At 34.1% G+C, this 24,312-nt stretch overlaps 1 protein-coding gene across 1 annotated transcript in view; it reads right to left on the bottom strand.

Annotated features, from left to right (window-relative positions):
* LOC128210773 (adhesion G-protein coupled receptor D1-like) overlaps positions 1-24,301 on the bottom strand; it is a 28,067-nt gene extending 3,766 nt beyond the window's left edge. Inside the window, exons 1-14 of the mRNA XM_052915123.1 lie at positions 24,253-24,301; positions 19,678-19,744; positions 15,246-15,366; positions 14,283-14,356; positions 13,425-13,536; positions 12,415-12,518; positions 11,599-11,701; positions 8,937-9,090; positions 7,953-8,019; positions 7,655-7,721; positions 7,225-7,310; positions 6,353-6,521; positions 5,769-5,870; positions 1,024-1,156 (exon numbers count right to left, since the gene is read on the bottom strand). Coding sequence (XP_052771083.1) covers positions 1,024-1,156; positions 5,769-5,870; positions 6,353-6,521; positions 7,225-7,310; positions 7,655-7,721; positions 7,953-8,019; positions 8,937-9,090; positions 11,599-11,701; positions 12,415-12,518; positions 13,425-13,536; positions 14,283-14,356; positions 15,246-15,366; positions 19,678-19,703 — 1,318 coding nt within the window. The 5' untranslated portion in view covers positions 19,704-19,744; positions 24,253-24,301. The remainder of the gene's footprint in view (positions 1-1,023; positions 1,157-5,768; positions 5,871-6,352; positions 6,522-7,224; positions 7,311-7,654; positions 7,722-7,952; positions 8,020-8,936; positions 9,091-11,598; positions 11,702-12,414; positions 12,519-13,424; positions 13,537-14,282; positions 14,357-15,245; positions 15,367-19,677; positions 19,745-24,252) is intronic.
* Positions 24,302-24,312: the final 11 nt, after the last annotated feature.

Consider the following 24,312-nt stretch of genomic DNA (forward strand, 5'->3'; position numbering starts at 1 on the left):
CGATACTATTTTATATGTAAAAGTGACACTCTTATTTAAAATCACTACATACACATGTATAACAAACATCAATTTTGACTGATAAACCTTTAACTACTTTCTTAATACTGCATTCATGGAAACTATTAATTACTGATAACAAGACGTTCATAATCTAATACTGTAAGGTATCAATCATAGAGACTGTTACTATTTACAAGTGCTGATCTTGCACTCGCTCTTTTGTATTAACGGTTGAACCATTGTCCGCTGTTTCTAATGAAGATGAAATGTAGAAGTTTTTATCGATTCTTACGAATGCACCAAGAATAGTTATATTGTATAACTCATATTGTATAATTTAGTCCGTATTTTTTCCATCAAGGCTTACATTTTACAATAGTAGTGAAAAGTAACAAATACTGGGTGTTTTCATATTTATGAGGGCCAATGACAATCCCTCTATTTTCTGTAGATCGCCAAAATTGAACTGTAATATATTCTGAATGCCACATTGCTTCGTAGCAAATGGTACATTTTGGGTATTTTACTAAGTCGAAATATGCAAACATTTGGATCGATATGCTTTAGATGATCTATAGTTCAACGTAGAAGCGGTCGGTTAAAACATTATCCGGTATCATTTTTTTTAAATTTTATCATAATCTGTCGGTTAATTCAACAAACAAAAAAATAGATCGATACTTCTTATCCTTAGTAAATGTAGTACTAATTGAAAAATATCGATTTCCACATAAAGTCCTTTACGAGTGTGAATGCGGTCTTGTCTTCAATACGAAAACTAATTAATTTTGAAAAAAATGCAGATTTGAATTTGAATATTTCATGCAGGTGTATTAAATTGCCAATATAGAAAAAAAATCAACTTATGTTAAGGAGTAATGTATTCGATATTGTATATATAATTGTTTCATACAGATATATTCATTAATAAAATATTTTTATTAAAAATGTTTTAAATCATGTCAAACTATTTTTTAATAAAGAAGAAATTGTTTTACAACCGAGAATAGTTGCACGCACCTTGGGTTGGCCCAGTCATTTTGTTCTGTTCTCTATTCTTCAGTGTTGTTACATCGTCAACGTTTTGAACTGAACTGTATACTTGTATACCAGCTTTACACTTGATCTTCAAGTGAATTGTTCCTGATTGCTGCTAAAAAAGAATCAACGAATTAGATGGTATATATGCAGGTCTTACATTATTGGCCGCCAGTCCCTCGACCTTGGCCGATCCCCAAAACGGCAAAGTTTATGCACAATTGAGGCAAACAGTGACGTTATACCATATCACTAATTCATTGAAAGCACAGTAATCTTTCTACTTAATATCAACGAATGGAAGCAAATTTATCTGATTATGTCTCAACCTATATTGTTGATATCCATCATTTTAAATATAATTCAGCATTGAAAAGAGTTTTTATGGCTCACACAATAACTCATGTCGGTTTCAAAGAAATTGTTAGTTTAAACCTTAATTTAAATCTTTGTTGCAGATTTTTTCCTAAGTCATGATAGATTGCTGAATCATTTAGGTTTTCTCCTAAGGGATAATGAATATCTGAAATTATTCCATAAAGTTAACTGACGAATGTAGTGTGTATAATGGAGTTTAATACCCTTCCGACCGAAGACTGGTTTTGGGGACTAGTTTCGCGCGATTTCGTCGGTCCGTTTAACCCTATATTATATATTAGTGTCCGATACTTTACTTTTACAGCAGTCAACCCAAATCACAAGATTTAAACTCATGTCGCGTACAAAACCGAGGACGTCCATGATAAATGATAAAGGCATTTGCATGTGAATGTAATTGGTCTGGCAGATCTTTTTCGAACTCATAGTATTTTAACTGCTCCTAATAGTCGAACGTGCCTTTTCCCTGGTAGGTCTAGTTTTTTTTCCGGTCGTTATTAAAAAATGCAGATCAAATCCAACACGGAGTTGACCTCCCCAATAAACAATAACCCTATTGCTGTCAAACGAGGATCCCACTCCGTTGGGAGGCCCGAAATTTGCATTTCTGATATGGCAAGAAAAATATCATGAGTTTTGTTGGTAGAGCCGAGTTATCGAGATGCATTTTCAACCGATTGGCATGGCTTTTTTCTTATGTTTTATATATTTGTTTAAATATGTTATGGATTATTTTTTTCTTTTGAAATATAAATCTGTCCAAAAGTTGTCTTGCATTTATTTTCAGACAGAGATAAATAGAAAAACAAAACATTTTGACAAAATCCCGATATTTATGTATTTGTAAGATCTTTTATGGAACCTTATTTTTCTCTAGGAATATAAAATGTCTTGAAGTTATATTGTATTTATTTTAAGACAGAGATTGATAAAATACCAGCATTTTACAAATCACATCTGTTACATATGGATATGTGCGTTACAGGTCTGTGTTCTCACGTCGAATAGTTCTTTCGAATTCTCAAGGAGGGGGGGGGGGTCATTTTGGCTCATTATTCAAGCTAGAATGGAGTGCTCTCATCCCCTTACAGACCAAATATTGATCTCAGCTAATCAGGTAATCCAGTGATTGACATATCGTTATCCAATCATGTTTAAGTACCGTGTGGAGATTATGCGCGTGCTCGGCATTTGCAATCACCAATTTTGAGTGTTTTCATGGAGGCGCTGGAAGGACAGGCTTTCCTTATTTAACAAGGCCTGGTATTATAAGACTTGTTAGAGTGAACCACAATTTAGCTAACCGATGTACAATTACGTGAATTTTGAATGCCTAGTTATCCAATATTATATAAGCATTAATTCGATGTGGTTCATGAGAACATAATGAATATACCGATACAAAATACACATACTATTGTTTGAACACGAAGGACACAAAATAAGTCATTTCACACCCACTGTCAGTTACAATATGAAAGATACTGCAAGCTGAATGAACTTTTATATCTATTATGTGACGTCACAACCCATATTGTGTGTGGTACCCACCCATGTTATATGTGGTCACCACCCATGTTATATGTGGTCACCACCAATGTTCAATGTGGTCACCTCCCATGTTTATATGGTCACATCCCATATGATATGCTCCCGTGTTATATGTGGTCACCTCCAATAGTATAAGTGGTCACCTCCCATGTTCTATATGGTCACCTCCCATATTTAATGTGGTCACCTCCCATGTTATATATGATCACCTACAATATCGTTTGTGGTCACCTCCCATATAATATGTGGTCACCTCCCGTGTTATATGTGGTCACCTCCCATTTTATATGTGGTCACCTCCCGTGTTATATGTGGTCACCTCCCGTGTTATATGTGGTCACCTCCCGTATTATATGTGGTTACCTCCCGTGTTATATGTGGTCACCTACCGTGTTATATGTGGTCACCTCCCATGTTATATGTGGTCACCTCCCGTGTTATATGTGGTCACCAACCATGGTATATATGGTCATCACCCATGGTTTATGTGGTCAACAACCATGTTATATGTAGTCACCACCCATGGTATGTGTGGTCACCACCCATGGTATATGTGGTCACCGACTACCTATTGCTCGCTGAAATGCCGAGCTTTTTTATCCAGTTGCTGGTTCGACCAGATAGTGCTGTAAGGCTGGGCCAATCAAACAATTTGTCAACGGTGTTTGACAATATTTGTAAGTGGTCTATTGAATTATGCAGCCATAAGATGTTATTTATTTGCAAAATATTATCCCATCCTCAATCCTTTGATTGATTAACAACTAGTGACTGGTCAAATGTTTAAGTTAAACAAGCTTTTGGCTGAAGGCTACATGGTGTTGATGTTATTAAATTAGATTTGTGCAACGCGAGCTTTCCTTGAGGTTTGTTCCATTTAGGGTTAAATTTGGAGTCATTGTTTTGCCTTAATTGCAGACGGTGGTTTTTGCCTGGTGCTTCAAGTTAAAGAGAAAACAGATTCAGTAGATAAAACATCGATGAAACAAGCCGTCTCGTGTTTCCACTATTTTTTTATGTTTGATCATTGATACAACCAAACTTCAAGAAAATAAGGAAAGTAGATAACAGTTCCATGCAACATCGTATTAAATTCTAAATTCTATGTTTAAATACAGTGTACGTATACTATTGAGAACTGTTTCTGTTAAATGGAATCGAAATATATATTTGTTTATAAATGCAAATATTCAGTACGAAATTTAACCAAGCGCTGCAAATATGAAAAAATCAAACCCACACAATATTGTTGCAAAAACAAATGTTTAAACTGTCGAGTCATAAAATGGAAAATAATGATCTTAAATTTCTGGAAGGCTGCGTACTGGGAAACATGCGATTGGATTTAAACTCTAATCCAACTGAACTAATATGATAGAGTGGTCTTAGCGAAGTTTTAAGTCATTTCTAAACGCTTAAGATATTTCAGCCTTAATAGACTGCGCAATATGTTCAACAACAATGCTACATTTAAAAACAAGAATATGTAGGTTTCATGTAGGAGCATTGCCAAATGGATTCAGAGACCGCCCATGTAACTGTCTTTGGTGTAGAATTGGAGGCATAATATAGCTTAGCATGAGACGTATTTTTCCAAAAGTAGATATACGTTGGATTTTTAATTTAAACAGGTTCCAAAACTGCACATCTATATAGCTTTTTAATATATATTTAACTAAATATTTGGCACAAAAAGTAAGTAGCCAGAATATAATTTTGATATGCCGTTCATTGTGATGAACTAGAACCAGCCAGTTTCAATGAAGAATGCCATTCGTAAATAATTATAAACAGTCAATTGTGATGAACTAGTACCAGTCAAATTTGATCAGCAAATGTCAATAAACTAGTTAGTGCCAAGTAAGATTACTATTAGTGGCCAATTTTGACGAACTATTACCATCAATATTTGTTCATCCAATGTTTGTTTACCAGCCAGTTGAGATGAGCCAGCTAAATTTGATAAATTACTACCAGGTAATTCCGATGAGTATTAATGGACTACTACCCGCCAAATTTGATAACAAGCCAAATAAGATGAAACTACTACCATTCAATTTAGATTAACCACTACCAGCCATTTTGATGAACTATTACCAGTCAATTATGATCAAATATCACGCGCAAATTTTGGTCTACTAATTTTGATCAACCAGCCAAATTGGACAAAGTACTACCATCCGATTTGGATGAACTATAACTATTACTAGCCAATATTGATGAACAGGCAACAACCATTTTTGACTATTACCAGTCAAATGTTATGAACTAATACTCGCATATCTAGGGCTAAAAATTTAATGAACTTTTATCAGCCGATTTTGATGAAGAACTACCAGCCAATGTTGATGACTTATTACCAACCAATGTTGATGAACCAGTACATACATGTATAGCAAAGACAACTTAAGTGGTGCTTAAGACTATTTATGTTTTTGCGAAATGTTGTCGTCGACTAATAATGATAAGCTACACAACAATGTTCTGTATGTTGCTTGGGTTCACATTTTAATGATTGTTCTCTGAGCTTGTCCCTGTGTTTCCATTGTATTATTGGCCTAGGACCACCCGGGAAGGTTAAATTAAAGAGATATAAAAATGATTTTAATCAATAACAAAGAAATAAACAGAATGTGTAATAATCATACAGTAAATTTAGAAATAAAGACACTTCAAAAAAGCTTTTCCATATTTCCTAGAAAGTGATTTTTTATTATAAATTGTTAATTATAAATATGCATGCTGTGGCCATTTTCCAATAAAACTGCAGTATATGTTTTCAATGTAATATACATTACCTGTTCATCATCTATGGCGGGTCTATCCGACTCGGAGGTGCTACTGTATTTGTCTTTCATCAGGATTTGTCTGTCCCGTATTCTTCTTAGAGAGGTTCGCACCTTATCATAATAAATTCAGTGGATGTTCAGTAAATAAATATTGTAAACTTTAATAAATATCCACTCTCTATTCAAGACTACTGTCATTGTTTGGCTACTGGGCTTGTTCCAGTTTTTCTTTTGAAATGATTGCAACCGGAGTATTTGATACACTTATACGAATAAATATTCCGTAAAGCAGAACACATGCTGATTAAGGAAGCTCTTGCATTAATACATTTGAGCCACACAAGGAAATGCAGGCGGTGCTTTTTACAATACAGTCCACCCAGTTATCATGAAATGCGAACAACACATGGTTTGTTCGGAATAAGGGTGAAAATATACATATAGTCAGCTTTTCAACTGTTTTTATCATAAAAGTACTCTCAGCTTCTTCTTTAAACCCATCCGAACAATGAATTATCGTGTGCAGACAGTGAAACTATATCTCTTTTAATTAGAAATAAATATATACGCATGCTGATTATTAAGCATTATACCTCTGTGTTCAGAACGCAGTGAAAAAGGAAGACAAGAAATCCCTGGAGGGAATTGCAGATTGCAAACAGGTATTCAAACACTAGGAGGTTCTTGTTGATAACCAGAAGGCCAAGGAACCAGGTTACGCCCATTAATGGGAGTAGGAACAAGGCCGCCTTAGCTCCTGCTCTGTAATAAAACAATAATAAGAAAAGCATCGTTTAACCAATACCCTGAACACAATGGTTGAGTCAACACACGGAAAGCTTTGTAAGAACTATACTGGAAACCTTGTTAAAATAATACCCTGTAGATATTGTTAGTAAATACACGGAAACATTGTTAAAACAAAAGTCTGGAATAGCGGTTAAAACAATTTAAATTATTTTGAAATAAAAGTCACTCAAAACATAACTTTAAACATCATTCTGAAAACATTGCTAAACTAAAACACTTGAAATTTTGTTAAAACAATACCCATATAAAATTACTTTAAAAACACAATACAATTTGTTAATACAAAGGACTGGCTTGGTTGTTAAGGCAATACACAGTATATCTATTTAAATGGAGTATTTTTTAAGATTCATAACAAAGAAAATTTATGCAAGTGAGCAATACTGTCGCTCGATTGAAATGGTACTTATTGAATCTGTTTGTGCATTGATCATTATGACCGACAGATAGATGTCGCGAAGGAAGTAAGAGGACATGACTTTCCCTTGCTTTCGGCATTCTTCAGTTATTGTTGTGGGTTTTTTCCAGAGAAGACCAAAGGGCATACATTTTGTTAAAGAAAAGCACAGCCTTTTTAAATAAGGAAATCATAAATCAATAAAATTATGTGTAACAAGCTGAATGAAGTGTTTCAAAGAAGAAGAAAAAATCGTACCTTAATTGTTGAAGGTTTGACCTGCTGTCATTCTTTGAAGAGGTGAATACAATATTCAGTACCATTAAAAGGATGATGCCATTTACCTGTAATCGTTTTTCTCGGCAATTAATCACTTTCAATATGTATTCGCATTGATCTGTTTCACGAAAAAAGTGTATTCGTTTTATCGTATGCATCAATAGAATATCGATGAAACTAGCATCGATTGCATCTTTACTAAGACCAATATTGTATTGCACAAATGTATTAATACACTTTAAGAGTGATCTTGTCAACCAAAATGTAATGCATTGCAATCATATCATAAAAACCGTTTAAACAAAAGGTCATTATCAATGGTTCCAGACATACAAACTGATGTCGCTAGGACTTTATTCTTTTAAAGCATTATGTTTCAATTTTTATTGTATGTATACGATGGACTTACTATCATAACAGCACCAGCTGGACCAACGAATGCCCAGATCGTGTGACGAGACACCGACAACCAGCAACTGTAATACGAAAAAAATGAAAATAAAAATCATTAAGAGGTTTAATTAGCAAGATGCTAAAATTCATCAGCTAATTAATACAAAAATATATATTTCACAAAAATCTTGAACAAGCCCTTTTCTCTTGGGATTTCCGTGTGGTATTCAGCTTTCATTTGGCTAATGAGTACAAAGCTCTGGAATGAGCAGGAGAATGGCAGATATTCATACATATAATAGGGAAAGACTGACCTTTTGTCTGATCCATATCCATCGAAGTCCGCTGCGAGCGATGTAGCAACCAGGAGGAGGGGAATCCCTTAAGAATAAACGTAATGATTTATTTGAATGTTTACTTGACCAAATTAGTAATCTGTAAAGATTAATATATTGAAGAACATGTGAGATACTCAAGAACTTCGAGCGTAGTTGTGCTATTATTGGAGACATAATTATCGTGAATTAATATTCTTCTTTAACAAAATATCATTGATAATGTGTCATATATTATGTTAAAGAGGGTATGAACATGCATTCCAAGTAAAGTATTATGGCAAAACACAAACCGGATATCCGGTGACTGTCATATAATGCGTGCCATGACAAAATGAAGGAAGTGGCTTCTATTCTGGAGCTTAATTTCCCTATGATGAACTTAGTTGTCTGGTTTTGAGGTTATCCATATTTATTGCTTCAAAAACATTGTCCTTCTGTTATTCGTGCTCTTTAAATGTGGTCTTGTGTTGTGGGGAAAACCGGAGTAACCCGGATAAAACCCACTTGTCCTGCTTGTTGACCACACATGTGTTCATGTTCACTATTCCACTAATTTTGTACGGAGTTAATGTCGTCTTGTTGCTCTTTTTAAACTTCGAATTTGCCAAAAGTACGACTTCTGGACAATAACTAATGAAAGGGTTGACGTACATAATATGTAAATTTTGTAGAAACAGATAAGATATAGAAACAAATTACATGCAAAATGTAAATTGAAAAGTAAATTTTACCGTGGCATTTCACCCAAACGCCACAATCATCTTTAGACAACATACTATTAACATAAACTATGACTACCATTATCAATTTAAGCAACCGAACACAACTTATAATTTCACTTAATCAATTTTGTGAACAGGAGGCACAAACACATGAAATGAATACTAGCTATATATGTTCAAGCTGTTAATTAAACCCAGTTAAAGAAAATCGAAAAATGAAATAATAAATAAGGTGTACCCCATCCAAACGCCAGATAGACGTTTTCCCTTGATTTGCATGGCTGGAACACCTGGATGACCTGGGTATACAGATGGAGGCCTTCTACCAACATCCAGGTGAACACAGCGGTGAAGCTGTAGTGAAGGACCACGGCCATAACACGGCACACAACCTATTATTTGATATTAGGGTATGAAGTGAAATCAATGTAATGAAAAACATAGGAAGCAATGTTTGAAATCAAAGTGATATAAAAACGTTCAGAGGTCATTTGAAATATACAACATATCAACTTTGATAAATTTTGTGGAATGTGTGTCATGTACTAATGCTGGGTTTCTTCATTGATTCCTGTGCCATTAAACAATCGGAGCACAAAGGCCATTTTCCATTGAAAAACAAACATCTGATGTATACAGACGGTTTACAATGTCAGAATTGTTTACAATTAACTATGAAGTAGATCGCGTAGAAATGTCAATTTTGCAGGTAAACCTTAGGAGTTTACTCTTAGAAAATTTAAATATTTATGCACTAATACACTTTCATTGGAAACAGTTTGAACTAACTTATACAAAATACGAGTGTACATGGTTAAACACTACAATGTATTAAAATCACTATATTCAATTTTTTTCTTCCGAAGCGCCGAGATACATCCGAGGTTGTTTTCGATGAAATATGGCCGAGATGTTCCGATTGTGGCATTAAATGGATTGCAGTAAGCTTCGGATTCCAGTCTTGTCACGATTATGATTATTACATTCGATAGCAGTATGACCTTGGAAAAACAAACATCGGTTAAATGCTTGAATAAATTTAGTGTGCCAAACCGGATGTTGACTTACATTTTTTACAACTGGTCCCTGTAGTTTATATACTTATATCTAAACTAAATACTTGCAATTTTTCGCACAATTATAGAATTGGGTTTTTCTTTGTATTGTATCAAGCTAAATGAGTGCTCATTGCTTAAATATATCCCTTCATTCCATTACTATCAAAACGAGTATGCTAAGTGGCCCAGTGTTTAATGGCACGCTCGGGTAATCGGGTTAAGTGTGTTCCACCCACCATATTTAGAGCCCAAGAGGGTACCTCGATATTATTTTCAGCATTGCACTCATCTAAATATGTGTTCATTGTTCAGTGAATACCTATCTTACACTAAACGATCAGAAATAGTTATTTTGTCGTAGCTAAAAGAGTACAATTGATCAATTATGCATTGCTGTACTGTCATACATAGTGGGTAACCACGGTATTTTGATCCGGGATGTTTATATTCAATCAAGTAATATTTTTAGAGATTCTGATATGCAAGAAAAGACGAGAGTCGAATAATCACTAACATTTCTTTAATCATATGCATTTAAATCACTTAATACACGCTAATACATAATATATTGCATTTATTGACCACAAGTTCTGACGTCATTTTACATCGTGCAATGATACTTTACGTGAGGAGAGTGGGATGCGGCCATATTGCACTAGGTGTGTTACAGACTTATTATTTTGCGATATATATTGCTCACATATATACGATGCGTATATAATAGGTACTATTACACAAATGACAATTGAGCTTAATTTAATATGCAATCCCTAAATGGAGCTTAATTTAAGGTGTAACCCTGTAGCCTTTATTGAAGGTGATTGTTACCCATTACTCCAAATTTCATTCTTTTAAACAAAAACGATTGAAACGCTGCATACATATTGAAGGACATAATGAGAGACATTCTGATTTACTGACCCAATATTACTAGATAAGAACTTATTAAGGATCATATTGAGGTTCATAGTGAATTGCCTGCTACACACTTCTAAAGAGAAGCATAGGTAGGAACATATTGAGGGATATAGTAAGTTCCTTGCCCCATACTAATAGAGGTACTATGAACCTAAGAGGGACATATTGAGATTCATAGTGACTTGCTTGCTGCAGACAACTGAGAGTAACATAGGTAGGAACATATTGAGGGATATAGTAAGTTCCTTGCCCCATACTAATAGAGCTACTATGAGCCTAATGAGGGACAAATTGAGATTCATAGTGACTTGCTTGCTACAGACTGAGAGTAACATAGGTAGGAACATATTGAGGGATAACGTAAGTTCTTTGCCCCATTCTAATAGAGGTACTATGAACCTTATGAGGGACATATTGAGATTCATAGTGACTTGCTTGCTACAGACAACTGAAGAGGACCATAGGTAGGAACATATTGAGGAATATAGTGAGTTGCTGGCCCCATACTAATAGCTAGGATCTTAGTGAGAGACACATTGAGTTTCTAACCTCAGACTACTAGTGAACAAATTAGTGAGGGACATATTGAGGGACAAAGTAACAACCATAGTGAGGGACATAGTAAATTGCTTGCGTCGGAATCCTAGAGAAGAACATAGTGATGGTCATATTGAGTTGCTAACCTCAGACTACAAGGGAACAAAATAGTGAGGGATATTAAATGTGGATGCAAAAATACGTAAAATAAGTATATCATGAAGGCAAAAGGCGAAGAAAACGAATTTAATTATTGCATCTTTTGTATGCTTTGTTGGTCAATGAACGATCTTTCTTCCAATCATAGAGATGTAATTATTAAGAAATCCAAAACTTTCAACAGCTGCATTTGAGGAAAAAGGTCAACATTGTGACATTTGTTGTTACCTTGTACGATACAGCATTGATTCCAGCTAAGAATAGAACTTGTGAACTCAACAATGCAATACAAAGGTTCCTGTGGACAAATATTCTCTCCGATTGTATAGACCTGAAAAGTATACACTTGTTTCAAAGGAGTTAAATTTATCAATATAACACTAGGTTATAAAGTGACACGCTGTCAATACATAAATCCGAAAATAAGTTGTTCAATATAGTTTTATATAGTTTATTTAACAACTGTGCACTCTTTAATATAAATATCAAAGAAAACTGATATTTCATCTAATTTTAGCAAAAGCTGACGTTATTATTATGTGCTTACGCATATAACATTAGCGCGTTTATATATTTAAATGGAAATAGTAACGTAGGCCAAAGAATGAATAAGTCATGAGAAATCGAGACTTGCGCAGTATGTTCGCGAATAAGGTTTACAGTAACTTAATTGCACTTTTGTAGGGTCCAGAAGGCATAATCAAAAAAATCATAATAAAACAGATCCATTGCATCAAAACAACAAGGTTCTACAAGTCACTGGGTAACCTAAACACTTAGCAATGCATATTTGTATAGGTTTCTGGACTTACATGAATTTTATGTCATTTTAACTTGTCTAAATTTACAAACTTCTCAGCGCACACGCATTTTGTGCTAATCAAGGTCGTTCAAATGTAATATGAAGCAATTGTGAAGTCATTTATTTGGCTGAAGCAAATTACAATGTATACTTAAAGTCGAGTATGAACTCCTGTAAATATGTAGAAAAGCCACGTAGTGCAATTACAATTCGATGTAAAACTAAAGACCAAGAGAGTATACCTTATGCACGTGAAAACAGTGACGGCCATGAACAAGGTCAGGATAGACACACTGCAGCCGATGTACGTTATGATGCTCAAGGCATCCTCGTCCGCCAGTGATTCCTGAATGTAAATATAATGATTTTCGTTCCTGCAAGAACTTTCAAGCTACTCTCTTGAAGGTTCTTCATGAATGTTTAAGTTTTATTCTCATTTGAAATTTAAAGAAAAAAACTTTCACATCGGTAGAGCGTCGTCGTCTTCTTTTTTGTGAAGGAACATTCCCTACTCTTAAAAGTATGATTACATTGAACACATCGTCCGGGTTGATATAAAATTGAAAGTGCATTCATTGAGAATTCTTTAAGAATGATATGTTTTCAATGAAGAACTCGCGGAATTGCTATTGATCAATGGCACATGTTGTTGCTTTAAAACTGAGAGTGATTTATTTATATTTCCAAAATTCGAGGATCTGATAGGATTCATTCAAACAAACATGTTTGGTAGAAAATAGTTATCTATATAAGCGTATCACGACCTGTATTTGTTAACTCATTTCTTAAAATTAATGCATCATTATGTAAAACTCATTAGACTTTAATGATTTGAGCGCTTTTGTAACAGGGAGAATTCGTTGCCACGTGGCTATTAATTAAAAAATCTCATTTATAAAGGCTATTTTTTGACCTGCACACAAAAGCTTTTTTGTTATTATAGTCAAATGAGTTAAAGTTAATAATGAATTAAATTTAAACGAAAAAATGCATCATCTTATGGTGTGTCCCATTTGTACAGCATTAACCAATGGTAATCGCAGTTCTATTTACAGTAAGATTAAACTATGACGTCATTTTATTTTCCTACGTCATATTAGCTATAATACACGCTTATGTTTGTCCCGGTGAGTTGAATACTAAATTATAATGATGTATTAAATTAAGTATAAATTTAACTGGTATACATTCCTAATCATTTCTTACTTAATCACCAAACCTGCATAATGACTTTAAAATAATATTTCCTGACCTTTACATTGTTTATTTTTATCAGTACAGCAAAGCTGGTGGTGTGGTCACATCTGCATGTTACCGTAAACTCATCCTCGCCAACAACTTCACAGCCTGACACGGACCATACTCTGAAGTGGAATTCACAGTAACGTACAAGGTACATGTAGGTAGTTGTAGGTACGTCTTAAATCTTTAGATATAAATCCAAGATATGCCCAAAAGATCTAGGGTACAAAAACATCTAAAGAAAATCTTACCATATTTAAACTTAGCTGTAAAGTTTGGAATTTTAATGTTACTTGAAAAAACAACACTAATTCTTTAAAATGGTGTTTTCATAAAAACACACTGATGTGTCCATACTTATATTGCAGAATATAAACTAAACATAACTTTTTCAATCCGTGAAATAGAACAAGTAAGTGATTTTTCGAATTTAAGGAAAAGTTACATTTTTAAGAAGAGCCTTCTGGAATACATATTCAGTAAGCTCTTTAGATTTCATTTCATTTTAAGATTTGATCCAAGTGATTTGATTGGAATGTAAAAATAACTGTCGAATGAACTGAATTGAATCACTAAGGCGTGTCTAAGGATATGGAAAAGAACTCAAGATATCGTTTATCGCAGGTCTCGCGGAATTTTGGGTTTTGGCGAATATCCTGTTTGGGTTAAAATTCCTCCGTGAGCTTCAATATTTTATTTAAGTAACATTTAGGGATGAGACGTGGTCAAGCTATTATGCAGCAATAAAATGGCACGGGCAGAACTTTAACAATTAAACAACAACAACAACCCCTGGTTGTTTAATATTACTTTACATGCATCAATTACTGTACAATTGCCATAAGTCTGTGTGATAAAGAAATCTCACCTCATGCTTGTATTGTAAAAGCCACAAATCAATCTGTTGTTTGTGCTGTTTCCATTTGAAAGGATCTTCGAGTCCTTAAACATAAATACGAATATAAAAAATGGCCACTGTCACAGTTCATTTAGTCTTTAGCATGGACAACTCGAATAATAATCGACAGCAAATATGTGTACTTTTTACTTTCATTTTATTTACCCTCTTGGTTTGGTCAAAGAATTGTTTATACAACCATTGTGAGACTTTCTGAACATAAAGTTTTAGATCTTAAACTTTAATTAATCGAGCTTTGTCGGATATCTGTCTGTTTTTCATGACTGAATAGCTTTGAAGTGTCGAAACTGTTGCTCAGGTTAGATGTATACATTGCAGATGTTGGCTCTATTTGGTCGAAGAGTACCTTAACTCGGTTTATCGATTAACATGATTCTAATCATTCTTCATTGTCTTCAAGTTTCCTCCGATTATATTTGTATGATTTGGTTATGCTATTGCTGATAAATCTTTCGACATGTGTGAGATTGGGCCAATACACTAGTTTAATCCCCGTGTTTAACAGATGTGTCCCTGACTGTTCCAGTATCGTAACCCGTACATTTCCTAATGAGTGTTCTGATACATTGTCATGCCAGTGTAATATGCATATGATGTTTGGCGGCAGTTTGTTTCTCTTGTTTAGTGTCTGTAAACCTTAACCTAATGCTTCTTACGTGTCTTTGTTGTGTTTGTTGTGCTATTTGGAGTGTCGCTTAAGTTCTTATTGTTCCATTGAAATATGTACAACTTATGCAACAACAGGCTTTTTTTTACCTGATATCTCTAGCTAGGAGATTTCACCTTAGGAAATGGGAATAACGAATAATATAAACTGTGTGCTTTTTTAATAATAATAGAAATAAAAATATAGAAAAAATATTTTTCCATCAACCCATCACATTTAAGAAGAATTTCAAGTACAGTTTATACCTTCACATGCTCTATTAAATAAAACATGGTAAACTCCACTACGGCCGAAATCCTGACATCATTCGAGAAAACTGCCATGGTCAAAATTGGACTGGCCAGGTACACGCCCTCATCTGCAGCCCTGCAACAAAGTAATGTGGTTGATTTATAAACATTTGGCGGTAAATGAGCATACTTATTTGACGTTGGTCCGTACTCTCTGACGTCATTACCAACATGGCTATTCAAATCATGCCTCGATGAACTTTTACCATTTCTTTCGAATATTATCAACATTTTGCTCAGCACAGGAAACGTTCCATCAGAGTTTAAAGGATCTTATGTTCGACCTCTTTTGAAAAAACAAACATTGGATCAAAACATTTAAAAAAATTATAGACCTGTTTCAAATCTATCATTTGTATCAAAGACACTAGAAACATTAGTGAGTTCTCGCATTGATGAACACTTGACAGAAAATCAACTTCAAGAAAAACATCAGTCAGCCTATCGTAAATTCCATTCGACAGAAACTGCACTTATCAAAGTCCAAAATGATGTTCTTAAATCCCTTGACCATGGTAATGCAACCATCTTAGTAATGCTAGATCTATCGGCAGCTTTTGACACAATCGATCACAAAACTTTGTTACATAGACTTGAAAATGTGTTCGGAATCGTTGAAAAACCACTGGAATGGATAACATCATACCTTCAAGATAGAAAACAGACAGTAAACATTGATGGGGTGCTGTTATACCCGGTCACACTGAATTTTAGTGTTCCACAGGGGTCCGTATTAGGACCGAAATTTTATACAATGTACACTAAACCCCTTGGTGCCATTTGCAAAGAGCATGGGCTGCAATACCATCTCTACGCCGATGACTCACAGCTGTATCTATCTTTCAAACCATTAGATGGCATTTCTAAGGAAGAAACATTACAACGCATTCAATCGTGCCTTCGAGACATAATATTATGGATGAATCTAAATATGCTCAAACTTAACACTGATAAAACAGAAGTCATCATGTTCTCATCTCCTCATAACTCCAAACACATTGAAGATCTATCTGTAACCGTCGGTGACTCGAAAGTTAAATAGTCTGTTAAAGTAAAAAAAAATAGGTGCCATCTTTGATTCAAACATGAACATGGAAGATCACGTTAATTCAGTATGCAGATCATGTTATTTACATCTTAGACAAATAGGCAGAATTCAGAAACATCTGACAGTTGATGCATCTAAACAACTTGTGACTTCATTGGTTATCTCGCGCCTAGATTACTGCAATGCACTACTGTATGGAGTTTCTCAAACATTAGTCAACAAACATACAGCTGCCCGCATCATCACCAGAACCTTGCGGTACGATCATTTCACACCTGTACTTAAAGAACACTATTTCAAACAGGCGTATGAGTAGGATTTTTACCAGGAATGATCTGTGACAGTGATTCACAAAGAATGTGTGGCCATTATGTGATTTTAAACATAATTTTACAACCTGTTTTATTTCTACCATGATCTTTTAGTACAGTTACATATCCTATGTAAACTGTTTTAGACTATTGATACAATATATAAATGCAATTTAGATGTCAGGCGTAAATTAATTATACTAATATAATTTTTAAATTTTTTCAAAGTTTCGCTAGACTACTTTTTATCGTATGATATTGATATTTATTGTTTTTAATTCAGACGACCAGTTAAATACCACATTTCATTTTATTGTGTTTCATATTTTTTAGTATGTTGTACATTTATAATAATTAGTCTGAGTTTGAGACTCAAAACTCCAAATATTACTTTAAATGTAAAATTGCAATATGAAAAGTAATAATGGAACAATTTTCTGCGTAAGATAAAAAAAATCTAGTTTACAGTTACATATTTTACATTAATTTAAACACGTTTTGACAAGAACAAGTATTTAAAAGATACGTTTAAATCGTTTAAATTCGTGTTTCGGCTGTGTCTTGTACTCACCAAGTACCTCCTAGTAAGTGTTGTTTGGGACACATACACCTACCACTCCATATAAGTCACCATACTGGTAAAACTCATTATCTCGTTTAAATCACTTGCATTATTGGACAAAATTCATTTTTTTCAACATAAACCACGTTTTCCGACCTGGTCTGGTGTAGAGTCAAGTAGGCGGAGTACCACACACCCCAAATAAGTCACCATACTGGGACACTTACTATGTGGTACTCCGCCTTACATTCTCTAGTGAGTAGCAGACCCAGCCGGAAAACGTTTTTTTTTTGTGACGTGTGCTTTAAGCGAGATTTCCCAAAGCCATGACCTATATTGTCTGGCAGATGGGCGTGTCCCCTATCACACAAACACATTCTTTGCGCGTTCTTAAAGAAATGTTTTTGAGATAAATAATAATCCAGACAAATAATGTATCCGCCGAATATATCCGCAGGCCGCAAAAAAAGTTTTCTGGCCGGAAAATAGATTCTCCCGCTGGAGATTACATTTTCCGTCCAGAAAACCTTTCATGCTGTCCGGCTAACTTTTAGCACCTCATATACTTGATGTTATTCTTCTGGGTTTTTTTTAAAGTACAAGAAAGTAAGATTATTATTTTGCTTGAAATATAACACAGCGACTTGTACTATCATGAATACTTATTATCAGATAAAAGTGTGAGGAAATATGGGTGCTGGTCTGAAATAAATCTGCAGCAAACGGTTCCATAAGGACGACTTTGTGCGTGATATTGGTGTATCATCAAAGGATTAAACAGACGAAAAAAAAGATACAAATATTCTTGATAGAAACATCAGTTTTGTTATTTTTTGGAAAGTCTGTATCACCACAAAACACGAATTCTTGAACAATCCGTTAAAATCTAAGACATCTCGCAACGTGTAATTTCGCACATACACACGCACGCACGAACGTACGCAGTAGTAATTGGAAATGTTTCCATCCTGTATCTTTACATCAACCGTAACACGTATCAAATTCTTTAAATACCTCGATGGTATATGCTGTTAAAATCGTCACATAACACTTAGGGTGTCGAAATTTTCCATATGTGTTCCCAATACATTTTACCATCGTCTATATACGCCTGTACAGAGTTGCACCTAGCTGAGTTCTATTGCAAGGTTTATATCACACAAACTATCGTTAAACCAGAAAAACGTTGATCAAATTGTAAACAAGGTCATGAAAAGTGTATAAGAAAGCAGCACGGACTTTACATGTGCACATTGTTTCTTTTGAATCTCAAAAATAACTTAGGTTGAAAAGGGTTTAGGTTTTGCACAAAATTTATACTTTATCATATGACAGGGATTAGTATTTGCTAAACATGTGCGTTTTGCTGACGCAGGGTTTGTGCCATATTTCATTTTAATAATAGTATCGTTTATAGTAAAGCAAAATATTTACATAATTACAAAAGTCAGTGACTGCATGTGTGAAGACAACAATGCAATGGCAATAATCGGACTTATCGCATTGGTGAAAGGCTTTGAAATTATGTTGCTGTTGGCTCTATAGTGTCAAAAAATACTATTTTCGGATGTACATCTAATTTATAAACTTGACGGTTTATTTTTATGTTTTGGGTTCAGAAGGAGTTAAGTTTTATTACTCTCTTCTTCTGCTTAAATGTAGACACTTGTTATTGATCGGATTGGTTTTTTTTTCCAAAGTTATATCTAAGTACGGTCAATCCCTAATGCAAACATAATAAAAACATAGTGGAATTGAAAATATTCAAATTAGTTAAGGATCTTTTAAAAATATATTGCTATTTGTTAAAATATTATTCCAAAAATGGGGAATTTCAGAGGCTTTTTGGGGAAGAAAAACCACGGTCCGTCGCTTGTTTTTTAAATAAATAATTTACCTAGGTCTTCCGGTTAGCAGGATACGTCACTTAACTAAAGAATACGTGAGACTCGCAAGGGGGTTATAAGTCTCTATAGGCAATACATAACTGAAAACATATATATGTAAGGTTTTAAAAAAGGTTAAATAGTTTGCACTTAAATATTATATTTGATATGTTTTCAAAGAAATTGTTGTTGTTTTTTGTGGAGAAACTTTCATGTCAAAGCTTCATCTTATTGGTACCTCTCACGGGCTTACCGACTTAAATATAAACCACTCAAAACGTTTCATTTCCTTTATTTCTTCGACATTAATCATTTGTCCAAACTGGGGTCAAACAACTATCGCCAAAGAAAGAGCACAGGTCACAAATCAGACGTGTTTTTAAAGTACAGGAAAACAGCATTTATATATTGTTCATTCAGAGATAATATCGAGTGAGGAATAACACAGTATATATATATATATATATATATATATATATATATATATATATATATATATATATATATATATACACACACACACAATAATATACGAATAACTTTTATTTGACAGCTCTGATAATCAAATGTTAACACTTACGTATTATCCAACGAAACAAGTTTCATAACGCTTTTGTCAAGCACTGCAGCTACCAATATTACATTTCCTGGAAGAGAAAATAGATATGTATTTTCAAAAACGTAGCAGAAATTAGAAGTTTATGAAAACTTGACCAGTTATTTTTGTAAATAATGAATCAATCTAAAATATAGTCTTATTTTGTTATATGACTTACACAAATATGGTAAACAATATTTTATATAATAAAAATAACACTCAAGTGGAATGAAATGTGTCACATGTGCCGGAAGAAGTATTGTAATATTAAGAGTGATTGCTAAGTTAAATGTAAACGAGCATCTATTTATCTTACAAGAATCAGTACACTGAACAAAATTTTTAAACGTCCACTTAATGAAATTCATTCAATAGAAAACTACTCAATGTATCGACTTGAAAATTGAAACGACATCGTTTTGCCTAGTACTCTATCGATTTTTATAAAGAAAATCACACCTTAAAATTACTGTCGAGGTTAGCCATGCGAGACGATAGGTGCGATTTCCGATTTTTTGACACGAGAATTACGAGGATTATGAAGTTATCGCTAATTTTCATGTTAACGCAAAACATGTTGAATTATCAGCTCGAAAAACAGAAAAAATGGCTAGAATGACTATTGAAGAGCGGACAAGGGCCGTCGGCATGATTGATGCAGGTACTCCGATTCGGCAGGTTTGGCCAATTTTGTAAATTAATAAATAAATTCCGATATAATGTGCGAACTAATATAAAAAAATTGTTTAATTAAACCAATGACGCATAATAATCAATGAATTTTAGGTTGTACGGCTGTTTAATAGGCAACACTCGAGTATCCGTCAGCTGTGGGAGAAATTTAGAAGAACCGGAAGTGTTGCTGACATACACCGGAGGCCCAAACGCAGAGTAACAACTCGCCACCAAGATAGATATATGGTTCTTTCTCACCTACGCAACCGTTTCACTCCGGCTACGTCAACGGCACGGCAGACCGTTGGCACGCACAACCGGGCAATTTGCCCACAGACCGTCCGCAACCGGCTCCGGGCCATCGGTAATCGCGCCCGTCGGAAGGTTCCTGTTCTTGCTGCGGGGCACAGAGCAGCACGGCTAGCATGGGCGAGACGGAATCTACGGTTGACTAGAGCTGACTGGGCTAATGTCATTTTTGTGGATAAGACAAGACTGAAGCTCCGTGGGTCAGACGGGCGCGTATGCATTTACCGACGGAGGGGAGAGCGAAACAGGGAATGTTTTTTGATTGACGCAGACCAGTTCGGTGGTGGTTCTGTGATGGTCTGGGCAGGAATTTCCACCCACACAAAGACTCCGATTGTCCATATCCATGGTTATTTAAATGCACTGAGGTATCAGAACGACATTATTCAACCTGTATTGATACCGCACATTCAAGCTAATCGAGGCATGATGTTGTTGCAAGACATTGCGCCTTCAATGTCATGTTGCACGCAGAACTCAGAATATGCTGGCAACAAACAACATTCGTGTTTTAGATTTTCCGGCAAAAAGCCCAGAGCTGAATCCAATAGAAACTGTGTGGGACTTGTTAAAGAGAAAGGTTAGGGCTTTGCCCCAACAACACAATGCCGACGAAATCAGGCGTGATATTCGTCGGATGTGCGACATTATCCCACAGAACTTCATTCACAGATATTAGGTTTCAATGAGGTCAAGGTGCCTTGCAGTTATTGCTGCAAATGGTGGACACACAAGCTACTGAATTGAACATGTTCTCCTGGACAGTTCTTTGTGACTTTCGATTTAACGAGTGACTAACTTTAACATTGTTTCTTGCAATGAATTAATAGTTCCGATGAAATTAAATTTTATTAAAATGTTTTCAATAAATGCGTAAAACTATGTCTATTAAACAGGTTTTGTGATAATGTTATTTTATTCACATATTTTAATAGAACATATAGTGGACGTTTAGAAATTTTGTTTAGTGTATATACCTAAAGCTTAAATATGAAGTATAGTTGTAATTTACATTAGATCTTTTATTTAAAAACAAAATTGTAACACATTACTTGTTATTGTGTTAAATCTGATCATATAAGTTATTCAAAAAATATAAATATAACTATTCTATTGTTACTTTTTAGACATGTTAAAGCTTTAACATGTTCTAGCCATATTTTAAAAAACTGTCAGCCCATTCATGAGTTATTGACTGGGCAACGAATTTGCTAAATTCTAATTTGAAAAGGGGACATTACTTCGTAAAGAATTAAAGTGGTTTATTTTTTCATTTTAAAAAAATACTGAAAGGCAAGACGAATTTAACAGATTGTTTGAAAAAATGGATATTGTCTTACGTTAAATGATCTGCAAAGCGGAATTTCAAATTCGAGTACTGAAAAAAAGTGCGCGACCAGATGTATTGTTGAAAGAATTTCTTATCAATTTGAAGTTTGAACCTTCACTTTTCTTGAAAAAACTGTTCAATAGAATTTTACACATTGGATGTTTTCCAGATATATGTTCTGAAGACCTGAGCGTGTCAAATCATAAAAAGGGGAGTATTAGTTATTTAAACAACTTAGGTATTGCACAGCTAAGAATTATTGGAACATTATAAACAATTGTAATTAACAGTGGGTTGTCAAATTGGAAAAATGTACTCCTGAAGCACAGGCATGTTCTGGGGCTAAGTTTGGAACCACAGACAATATATTTGCCTTGCATAGACCAATAACCCATTTTATTAACCAACATTCTGCACATTTATTGATTTTTCAAAAGCATTTGACTATATACTAAGGGAAACCCTTTGTTTTAAGATATATAGAGTTAAGCTTCAAAATGACATTCTAGGTGCAATTTTGAACGTTAGCTAGGGTTAAGGCAGGATGAGGCCTTTCTCTGATTTTGTTTTCTCTTTATATGAATGATAAAGAAGATTTAGTGATTTTTCATAGGAGCTAAAAGAGGCGTTTTGGGTTATTAATTATTTTTCTGACTTTTGTACGCGATGATTTTCAATTTTGCACAATCTGCGGAGGAATTTCGATATTATCTTGATATGTTATGCGATTTCTTAAAACAATGGAAGCTTATGGCCAATATAAATAAAACAGAAGTGATTATTTTCAGAAAAGGCTTAAGACTTCTAACAGTATAAGCATGTTTATATGATGGTAAGCCATAAATGTTGTTAAAAAATACGTATAATTTAGGAATAGATTTTACAATAGGAATATCTTTTATGCAGGCCACAAAATCGTTAGGTGGTCAAACACAAAAGGCAACTTAAACGTTAAGAAAACATTTCGATAAATTTTCCAGTATTACTATTTATCATAAAATTGAACTGTTTGATAAACGTATGAAGCCAATAAAAATTTTATTGTATGGGTTTGAAGTTATGGCTTCCATGATTTTTATATTGTACAAATACATACGAAATTTATCAAAAGTATAGACCACAAAATGACTTTACCCTATCAGAGACGGAGATACTGGATCTTATGATGTAAAGCAAAGAATAACAGTCTGTCAAAAATTAATATGCTAGACTCAACGATTCTTCCAGGGTCTTGTTGTATAAAACTAGTTTGATTTCCAATTTTATTCAAAATGTTTTTATATTGAAAAGTAAACTAATGCTCTAAAATTGAGAGTATCATCGCATAGGCTTAATCTTGAAACTGGGAGATGGAAAAAAAACAGACATTGTTGATAGGACTTGTCCATCATGAAACATTTTTGAAAACGAGTTTCACTTCCTTTTTGAATGTAATTTGTGTTTCGAAATAAGACAAATATACCTCCCTAGATCTTATTGTAGAAATCCAAGCATGCTTAAAACCATTGAGCTTCTCAGGTCAATGAATGTTAATATAGTTAAAAAAACCTCGTTGTATTTGTATATAGAGCTTTTGAAATAAGCACTCAGTTCACTTTTAGACTGAGCATGTTTATAGAAGACATTTAATTGTGCTAAATGTCTTCTGAAAACGTAATCACTATTGGCATGTCAAGCTCTAATTAAGATTTATTTTCTTTAGAATCCAGTTATTGTATTTATTACAATATGCCATATTGCGTTCATAAATACTTAATCTTCTTTATATATCAACACGTTTTATTTCCTCTCAATGATCAAGGGACATTTTGCTATATTTTATTGTATGTAATTATGTTGAAAGTTTGAATTGAAATAAATCAATGTCCTCCTTGAAACCAAAGTCAAAGTTGACCGACCGCAGTATTAACAAGTATATCAAGAATAATCTAAATAGTACAACCTTTTATGAGTTATTGTCTGGACAACGCATTTTTGGCAAATTCTAACTTGTAAAGAAGTCATAAGAAGAAAAATAGTTGGTTTGCAATGATGGTCAAACTTTACCTGTATTCTATGGGTTTCAACATGTGTTTCAAAACAAAACAAAAATAAAACAACAAACAAAACACACACACAAACACCGACAACAAACAAACAATCTACTACACCACAACAACAAAAAACACGCTTTGTAGTGATATAAATACAATATAGCATTCAACTTTGCTACTTGAAAAGAAATCTACCTATTGTATACATACCTGATATGTTATGACCCTGTTCGTATGTCTGAACTTTGTTTATAACACATCCAGCAACGG

Source organism: Mya arenaria, chromosome 12 (assembly GCF_026914265.1).
Source record: "Mya arenaria isolate MELC-2E11 chromosome 12, ASM2691426v1".
NCBI lineage: Eukaryota > Metazoa > Mollusca > Bivalvia > Myida > Myidae > Mya > Mya arenaria.